Source organism: Petaurus breviceps, unplaced genomic scaffold (assembly GCF_028583685.1).
Source record: "Petaurus breviceps papuanus isolate PSGF00001 unplaced genomic scaffold, PetGlider_PUasm1.0 189, whole genome shotgun sequence".
Taxonomy (NCBI): domain Eukaryota; kingdom Metazoa; phylum Chordata; class Mammalia; order Diprotodontia; family Petauridae; genus Petaurus; species Petaurus breviceps.
Window position 1 is genome coordinate 9,751,269 of NW_027185809.1, and position 10,109 is coordinate 9,761,377.

Below are 10,109 nucleotides of genomic sequence, written 5' to 3' on the forward strand. Positions count from 1 at the left end.
AGCAATCTGGTTTGGAACCCAGACAATTGAATGTTAGATCAGTCTAACTGAGAGAGTAGTTCCAGTCAAGCCCCCGAAAATAAGTCACTTGATGGACTGAACAGAAGAAAGCCTTTTTCTCCCTCCATCCTTGACAATTTTGTGAACTTGGAAGGATTTAGATTTAGAAGAGATTTAGAATTCTCATTGGTTTCCTAGTAGTACCTCCAGGAGGCTGGGAACCAGGAAAAATTAGACTTGCTTCAGTCTTAAAATCTTGCAGCTTCAAGGGGGCAGCCAGGTAGCACAGCGAGTAAGAGCACCGGCTCCAGTGTCGGGATGACCTGGGGATAAAACCTGGGCTCAGATACTCAGCACCACACCCAGAAATAACTGGCCATGTAGCCTTGAGCAAATTACTTAACCCCAATTGCTTCAAAAAAAATCTTGCAGCTTCAAGGGTCTACACTGACTATGCTTAAGAGAAGCTTCATGAAAACCTCACAAAGGGTGAAGGGGACTCCCAGCAGCTAGGAGCTGTGAATTATTGCTTTATCATATGCACTTTCTGTTGAACCCACTTTCCCCTGGACCCTGTATCTACCCATGGGAAAACATTCCTCTAGGTGATTTTTGGGGGGGCATGATTATTTTATTCCTATTTTCTTACTATAACATCTTATTAAATAACCATTTCTAAAAGTAAATCTTTTATATTCTTGGGGAAACAAAATTAAAGGATTGGGAGGTACAGAATCACATCATGAAAGTGCAGTATAGGGCTGTCAAAACAAAGAGAGAGACTAATGAATCTGCAGAAGTATTCACAAAATTAATGAATAAATTCAAAGATGAATCACTGAGGCTTATTATGGTCCTCCAGAGTACTTGGGGAAAGAACAAATGTTCAAGGATAATGGATCATTTAAAGGTTTTTTTTTTCACTTTCCATTATCTCATTTAATTCTTGGAACAGCTCTGTTAGGGAGACCCTATTGGGGCCCCACTTACAGATGGGTAAATGAGGGTTTAGAGATTAAGGGACATCAAAGTTTCTCATAGTTTCTTCAGATGAGCAATATCAGTCTAACAACAGACCTCTGCAGTAATGTAGTCATATAACTCTCTGGAAGCACAACAGATACCCAGAATGCAGATCTCACATTGCAATAAGTATATATTCTCTAACTAGAGACTGAGAATCGTAGAATTCTAGAATGTCACAGTGAAAAGTGGTCATCTAGTTCAATTTTCTCATTCCACAGATGAAGAAAGTAACTCGCGGACAAAATGGAGTGACTAAAAGTCGCATAGTTAGGTAATGGTCACTGGGGTAGTAGAGCTCAGGCTTCTTGGATCTTCCTGCTATCTTTTCTTTTTTGGGGGGTAGATACTAGGGGAGGGGTAGGAAACCCATCCTGTGGTGTAATCAGTACAGGGAATTCTCTCTCCCAGTGCTCAGTGACAACCGTTTTGTAACTTATAGTAACCTAGAGAATGATCTGAGAGGTTAAGAGACTTGTCCTGGGTTACACAGTCAGTGTGTGTCAGAGGAAGGCTTTCAACTCAGATTTTCTAGACTCTGATGCCAGCTAACTATCCACTATGCCAAACTCCTACAGTGCTCTTACTTCCCATTCACTATCCCTCTACATACTCAGGAGAACCCCTACCCATTTTATAACAAAGAAGTCACAGTTTATTTTATAAGGGAGTGGAAGAATTTAGTTGAGGTCACATGTGGCTCTCTAGGTCCTCATGTGCGGCCCTTTGATTGTGACTTTGGGGCCGCAGGTTCATCACCCCTTTCCTAACCTCTTTATAACAAAGAGGTTACAGTTTATTTTATAAGGGAGTATAAGAATTTAGATCCTTCCTTTTTCAACCAAATAGAAATAACAAGGTGGCAAAAACAGAAAAAAGACTTACAAAGTTGTCAGGGAGTAAAAAGGTGTATTCCTTCTCTTTTGTTATCTGTCATCCCACATCTTATATCTCATTCATTCCTTACTTCTCTCACTGACTTTTTTCATCTTGAATTCTTTTTTAAAAAAATCAGAAATACAATTTAAAGAATAGCAGAATTTCCCCTTCTGGATCATCTCTACTTGGCAAAGGCAAATGTAAGGATTTGTCTTAAGCAAGGCTGTAAGTGGGGATTCTAGAGAATAGGATCAGTTGGGGACAGTTGGAAATGTCTTAGAAGTGAGAAGGAAAAAAACAAACAAACAAATGTATAAGCCCCATGAATCTTCAGCAGTTCCTGTACCTTGCTGCAGGGGGCAATCCAATAGGCTATGGCAAGGAATGGAAGGCCAATGGAGATCCCAAAGACAGCCAGGAACTTCACCGCTATGGACTGCTGCCGTAAGCCTGAGAGGTTTTCATACCACATGGTAAGCAGCTGCTGCTGGCAGTTAGGGTGAGCAACGAACTGTGGGGGAGACAACAAGAGAACACAAATAGCAAACTAGAATTGGTAGCTATCAAACAGCTTAAAATCCACACATTTTTTTACATCTAGGGAACATTCATCAATTGCAATGCAAAAAGAGGTTAGGTTTGCTATAGGAAGGGCTCCCACACTGGATGGAAGGTCAGATTAAGGATCTTCCAATAATTTTCTTATAACATTGAGAGTCTTGGCCAAAAAAAAAAAAACAACCTCTAAAAGTCAATTTGTGTGTGTGTGTGTGTGTGTGTGTGTGTGTGTGTTTTCTGTTGTAGTTAGTGCAAGACTTTTAGTAAGGGGGCTGGGTTCAAATCCTAGCTCTGTTGTTTACTACTTGTGTGACCTTGGACAAATTACTTACCCTCTTTGGGCTTCTGCTTTCTCAACTATAAATTGAGGGGGTTGAATGATTTTAGAAGTCCCTTCCAGCTCTATTTCTATGGCCCTATGGTCTAGTCCAATTCCTTAATTCTTTAGATGAGTCTACTTCAGCTAAAATGACTTGCCCACAGGAAGTGACAGAATGAGCTTTTGAAACCAGGTACACCAATTCCAAATCAGCAGCTCTCTTTTCATTGCACTGAGCTGTTCCTGAGTACTAAACAATTCTTTAAATGTTCTAATTCTACCAACTCAAAATGCTCTAAATCAATATTTTGAAAATCTAAAGTGGGGGGGTGGTAGGCAAGACTTTCTGGAGGAGATAGCATATAATTTGATCTTGAAAGGGTAAGTTAGAATTCCATAGGTCCCGGAGGCTGCATTCTGTGAGTACTACATGTACAAGGACAGTTTGGCTGAATCTCAGAGGCTGTGAAAAGGAAGGAAACAGAAGGAGATAAATCTGTCATAAGAATAAGGATGGAAGCTTACATTTCGGTGACAGTCTTGTGTCTTTTTTATAGAGAATTTTCCTAATAACCACTTGGAAGTAGAGCATTAAAATAATAATTATAATCATAATAATTTTTTCGAGGCAATCAAGGTTAAGTGACTTGCCCAGGGTCATACAGCTAATAAATTTCAAGTGTCTAAGGTTGGTTTTAAACTTGGGTCTTTCTGACTCCACAGCCAGTTTCTGAATGTAATTATTATTAATTTAATTTTATAGATGAAGGACCTGAAGGAACCAGGACTCAAATTCCCATGACTATTCTCTTTCTATTCCAGAACACTGTCTCCAAGGGAAGGTAGCATTTCTTTTCTTTTTTTTTTTTAAGCCATTGGGGTTAAGTAACTTGCTCAAGGTTACACGGCCAGGTGTTTCTGGGTGGGTGCTAAGTGTCTGAGCCCGGATTCGATCCCAGGTCATCCTGACTCTGGGGCTGGTGCTCTTACTCACTGTACTACCTGGCTGCCCCGGAAGGTAGCATTTCTATTTGAGCAAAATTTATTTGTGAGAATTAAGGTATTCCCAAATGAAGTACTTGGTGAAACTCATTGGTTTGCCTGGTGTTTGCCAGAGTTAGAAGTGCATTCTGCTTTTCCAGTGATTGACTTTTTAAAAGGCCACCTTAGAATACAATGTATCTGTTTTTATTATGTTTACCTCACTGATGTTAATGAGACCTTCAGTGACCCCTAAAAAATACTAAATATACTTTTTCCTTGTAAAAACCCTTTAACAGATCTTTATGACCTCCCTTGGGGAAGAGAACATTGGATGTTTTTGCATTGACTAGGAATTGGCATTAGTATGAAGTGATGCATTAGAATGCTTTTTACTACCTGAGTGACCTTAGAAAAGTCATTTTTCCTCTCTTGGCCTATTTCCTCTGTGGTAAAACCAGGGTTCCCTACCTAAAAGGAAAATTAGAGGCCTTTTTAATCCAGTCTGTTTGGAAAAGAGAAGCTAAGTGATTTGCCTGAGGTTACATAGCTAGTAAATAAATACAGGAATTCAAACTTACATGCTATTACTGCATCAGAAAATAAGACTCCAAGGAGTTAATGTCTAAGATTCTTTCTACTCTAGTTCCTGTGATTTCAAAGGCAGACCAGACCTCGAAAGTGTTATATGTCAACCTGTGAGAGGCAGCAAAGGGTTAAGTTTTCACAGGATTGTAAAAACTGTTGAAAGAAGGCTACTGATAAAAGTAAGGTTAGCAGACCAGACAGTAGCCTTGGGGAGAAATCAGGTTCTCAGTTCCCATAACACTAAAGTAAAATAAAAAGAAGCTGTCAACAGTACTGGTTTCACCAGTTAGAAAACAGACAAAGCCTTGGGACAATCAGGTCAAGATAAGGGCAGATCTGTGCTAAGCTGGTGAGGAGTCTGTATCCTGGGTTAGTACTGTACTTGCTTAATGAACCTCATGTATTATGTATATTATCTGACACACCCAGTCTAGAATTAGAGCCTCATTAGCAATAATGTGTGATAATGGAAGAGGCATACCCAAAAGAAAACTAACCAATCCATCTTCAGAAGGGAGTGTCTGCACCAAGGTAAAGGCATAAAATTGCTTCCTTTTGTATCCCTTCCTCTTTCCTCCTAAAGAAAGGTGGAGTCCATGATGGAGAGAAAAATGTGCATCCAGAGAAAGAACTAGAAAGAACTAAGTTTATATCCAGGTGGAAGCAAAATACCTGATCTTTTTGGTTCTCTTATTTGGTTTTATGTCCTCTTTACCATTTTTCATTCCAGCTGGTACAATCCGTCCTTATAACCTGACCAATGTATAATGTGAAAGTATTTACATATCCTATACTTGACTGTAAGCCGCCATGGGGGGGGGGGGTAGGAAAGGGAGGAGGACAAAATGTGAAATTCAAGGAATTGTGGAATTGAATCCTGTAAACTAAAAGGAAACAAACAAATTAATAGATTGTTTATGTCCCAAATAAATATTAGAAAAATGAAAAAAAAAAAAGAAAGCTGGAGTCCACTTCTGGCCAGGGGCATTCAATTCCTCTAGAATTTCTTTTTTTCCTTTTTGAGGGCAATTGGGGTTAAGTGACTTGCCCAATGTCACCTGGCTAGTTTTTGTGTTAAGTGTCTGAGGCCGGATTTGAAATCCTGATTCCAGGGCCAGAGCTCTATTCACTGCGCCACCTAGCCACCCAAGAATTTGTTCTTAATAAACTTTTTACGATACCCAGATTATTGTTATCATTTGTGCTTTCATTTCTAACAAACCAAAGTACCATAAGTCATGCAACAGATGAAATGAGGGTTAAGCAGAGGAAAGGTGGATCTGCCACAAGCATGAGGTTGGAGGCTTACACTTCAATGATACTTTTGTGTTTCTGTTTTACAGAGGACTTTCCTTTGAAGGAGCGTGTAATAATGATTATCTAGTGACTAGTAAGTTAGGAAGCCAACACCTGAAATGACAAGTTTCTCTTTACTTGAGCTTATGATATAATTAGGAGGTAGGGCAGTTAAAGGACACCTTTATAATTAATGGAACATCAAACCAGCACATACAAAGTGATACGCAGAACTGAGGAAATGTAGGAAAAGGAAGATAATAGATCTCAACTTAAACTTCTCATTGGGGTACACTGACAAAGAGAGGGTTTCTAATTACTAACAACTAACTACTGTTAGTTGTGCTGGGATTTTATGTTTCTATTCAGAGTATCAGACTTTCTATATTTCCCTCTTCTACCCAGTAGCAAAGCTGCACATTGTTAGTAGGCAGGCAACAAAGATTTCTTAAACACTTACTATGTGCCTGGTACTTTGCTAAGTACTGGGGAGACAAACAAACAAAAAGAAGGGCAGTCTCTGGGATGGGTAGATGGCAGAGTGAATAGAGCACCAGCCCTAGAGTCAGGAGGACCGGAGTTCAAATCTGGCCTCAGACACTTAACATTTACTAGCCATGTGACCTTGGGCAAGTCACTTAACCTCAACTGCCCTGCTCTCCCCCTAAAAGACACTTCCTTCCCTCAAGGACCTTACATTCTAATGTGGGGGGGTGTGGTGGTGGTGGAGAGAAAACACAAAAGGGAGCTGAAAAGAGGTGGTGGAGTAGGTAGTTGGGGGATGAAAATACCTCAGAAAGATATAATATTGGAATATGAAAAGTCAAAAGCCCAGACCAGAAGAGAGTTAAGTTTGGCCATGATGGGGTGCTTGGGTATCTGTGCTTGAATCCCAGTTCCAAAATCACATTCCTTTCTAGCCTCAAAACACTGTCTCAGGCAGTTTCTCTCCTGCTCAAGGGCAGCATGCCCTAGCAAAATACTTATCTGTCTTTCTGATGCAGTAGACAGCTGCACCTATAGAATTTCGTAGTTTGGACCAGCTGTGTACTGGCTGAACTGACTGTACTGAGTCATAAAGGTATTTACTACTCAGTGACCATCATGTGTATCCTAGACTTAGTCATATGTACACTCCCTTAAGTTTATCTTGTCCAACAGGACACTGATGTGGGCAACATGGGTGTTTCTCAGTCAGCCCTGACTGTTAGTTGACTTAGTGACATTTCAGACCTAAAACCACACCTTCCTATAGCCCCCACGTAGGCTATTTTCTAGTGAACTCTGGGTAAAATACCTACTTGTTTGATATTAAAAGTTCATGTTCCTTTAAGAACTGATCACTCCTTAACTACTTCCTAATGCCACTTTAATTCACCTAGTTAGCATATTTGGCATATGTTTTACTATAGTTTATCCAATATAAACTTTAACTGTATCCCTTTAAGGTTGCAGGTTTCCTAAGAATGCTTGCCTGTTATATAGTGTATAGTGTATAGTCTTTGCCACCCTGACTTAAAGAATGCTTGAGTTCATGAATTCATTCCAGGGGACCTTGCCCTAGGAACTCTGGTCTCAGGATCCCTGTAAGGCCAAGGGATTTTTCCCTCAACATTTCTGGCCCCTCATCTATCAGACTGGGCCCCTCTCTAAAAGGGAGATGTCCGAGAGTAGAATTTCTGATATTACACTTCCAGAAACCTGATCCAAATGTCTGCTGAATGTCTGGGTTAAACAAGCCACCATTCATTGCTATTTACCTTTATCTGCTTCTATATGACACTAATGAAAAATGCCTTGATAGCATATATAAAGAGTTTTATCTCTGCTATGCTTCTGAAATGAAGAAAATATAATTCCTAATCCCAAACAGATGGCAATAGCAAATAAGAGAAGTGAAAAGATACAAAATTAAATTAAATACAGAGGAGACTTTTAAGAAACTAGGGTATATAATACTCAGGATCAGAATGTTTTCTAAAGTGGAGGAGGGGGGAAATTATGGAAGAAAATGAGGTTGAGGAATACAACTGGAAACACAGAAAATGAATTGATGAGATTGGTTGAAGCCTTTCTGGAGATACTGAGATTCAAATACATTGGTCAGTGAAATACCAAAATTAACAGGGTCCCTCTTCCCAGGGCAAAGGGGTCAAACAGTGAAGTAATGATGCACCTACATATATGCAAAACTCTGAACTACCACTTCCCCCTTGCCTACATGTCTCTGGTTACCTCACCTTCCTGTCCCTGATTATTTCATCTCCTCAACCATAGCAGGTTTTCCTCTATAAGAATCCCTAGCTTCTCCTGTCTGGGGTAGGCATGGAGTGTCACCCTTAAGGAGCTTCCCCTCTTAAGTGGCTGTCTCCTTTAAGCTGCTGTCTCCCTTGACAGGATGTCTACCTTAAGCCACCTCCCTTAAGAAGGAGCCTGATTGATGTGTTATCAGGAATGAATGCCTTTACTTCGTTTGGTGACAGCTTGAGCAAATTCTTTTGAGATTACTCCTCCATACACACCTTGCACCCTAACAGTTTGGTGACCTTTAGCACCCTGAACTTCAACATGAACTTGTAATGATAATGGTAATTTGAAGATCTTTGCTGCCCCTTAATAAACCTAAGGGAATGTGAGGACCTTTCCGGTTCTGAAGATATACCCTGCCTCCTAATAGGTTGAGTGTAATAACATGGAACCTCTGGTGGGAGGAGTTTGCTGAAGGGTGGAGCAGAGCCCGAAGGAGCTGGGAGTCAGAGGAGTTAGAGACTAGAGGGAGAAGAAGATGCACACAAGAGAGATAATTAGGCTTATGAGTAAATATTAGTTTGTAGGAAGGCTAAAGGATTATGTGACTCTCTCTGTCGTTATGGCTTATTAATTTCTTTGCTACTATGATGAAATCGGCTTACTGGTTTGGGGATTTGGTTTTCTGGTGTCTGAATAAATGTTTTACTTTTGTCTTCTGTATGGAGAGTCTGTTATATTTTGTGACTGAGAACTATGTCAGCATATTTATAGTGGCCATTGGTGCTGTGAATATTGCATTGGCATTACAGAATTGTATCTCTTTATTTTTTTTCAGTTCATAAAAAATTACCTTATCTCTCACACATACCCCTTATTTTAAAGTAGATTAAGCTAACTGTTTTTTTTTACAAAAAAATATATTATAGGAATATAGGAAAATATATTAATTTGGAAACAACAACAAAAAAATTAGAAACAAAAGAAGACTATCACATGACTGTAATGCCAAACAAAGGCAACTTCCAAGGTTCAAAATGACAGCATAGCAGCTCTCCATTTTATTTAGTGACAAATTAAGAACAGAGAAAATCAAAATACAGCATTCACCACAAGTAATTCAATAATTTCCAAGTACTTCTCCACCCCTGGGAAGTACATTCATTTAGTCAATCACAAAGTCCCTCTTCCAAATAGAGATTAGTTTTCAATCATAAACAAAGTACATTCATTTGGTCAGTCACAGAACACACAAAAAGTCAAAGGTTTCCCATCCCTGGATCACAACTGAGTTACAATTATCATCAGTTAACGCCAAGCACATTCTCAAAAGGGGCAGTAGAGAGCACAAAGGCCATCTACCCCTGAGTTACAACACAGCATTGAAAACCCAAAGAGAGGTCTTTTCTTCATCTTGACCTGAGGCAAGTTCTCAGCAATCTCTGTTCCTGGGGAGGCAAAGCTTAACAAATCCACAAGATACATTCCCAGTGTCCTCATTAATTCATTATCTGTCTGCAGAACAATCCTAGGACCCCTGAAAACATTAGCAAGACCCTCTTCCAGGATTTCTGTAAACATACAACAAGAAAATACTTCTTCAGGGCTTCTGAACCAACAGCAAGTTTCCAGGACCTCTAAAACAACAGCATTGGCCTTCACCAGTGGGCACAATTCACTCTCTGTCTGCAGAACAGTCTCAGGAGCTCTGAACCAACAGCAAGGTTCCAGAATCTCTGCAACAACAGCACTGTCCTTCACCAGTGGACAAATCTGGCAAAACAACATCATAACAGACAAAGTACTGGCATCACAGCAGTATCCTCAGTCCTTGGCAGCTCCAGGTGGCAGCTCTCAAATGTCCTGTACAGCTTGAACTGGCCCTCAGCAATCCTCTCTCTCTCTCTCTGCCTCCACAATACTGTTTCCAAAAATTCTTCTGCCTCTCTTCCTCTTGTTGTGCATCTCTAAATCAATGTCATCAGCTGTTCCCAGTTCAGCCCTCTCTTTTCATGTCAACAACTCCATTCCACAAGTGGGATTCAAAGCTCTGGGTTTTAACACTCAACCCCCAAACCAAGCCAATACAGGGGGATCTTGAAATTCCATTACTATTACAATGATCAACAAGATGGAAGACTAGACATTTTTCTCTCATCTTCACTACTTCTCATACCTCTCCAAAACAGGATTAAGTACAAGAGAAAAAAATAATAAT

The 10,109-nt window shown here is 40.0% G+C and overlaps 1 protein-coding gene across 3 annotated transcripts in view; it reads right to left on the minus strand.

Moving 5' to 3' along the window:
- The window catches only part of TRPC7 (transient receptor potential cation channel subfamily C member 7), a 294,002-nt gene that overhangs the window by 115,081 nt on the left and 168,812 nt on the right, over positions 1 to 10,109 (minus strand). For 2 of the 3 annotated variants that reach the window (XM_069091683.1, XM_069091682.1), the window contains exon 3: positions 2,249 to 2,413. The exons of the other annotated variant lie outside the window; for it this stretch is intronic. In XM_069091683.1, the coding sequence (XP_068947784.1) occupies positions 2,249 to 2,413 (165 nt within the window). The remainder of the gene's footprint in view (positions 1 to 2,248; positions 2,414 to 10,109) is intronic. 3 annotated transcript variants of the gene reach the window in all.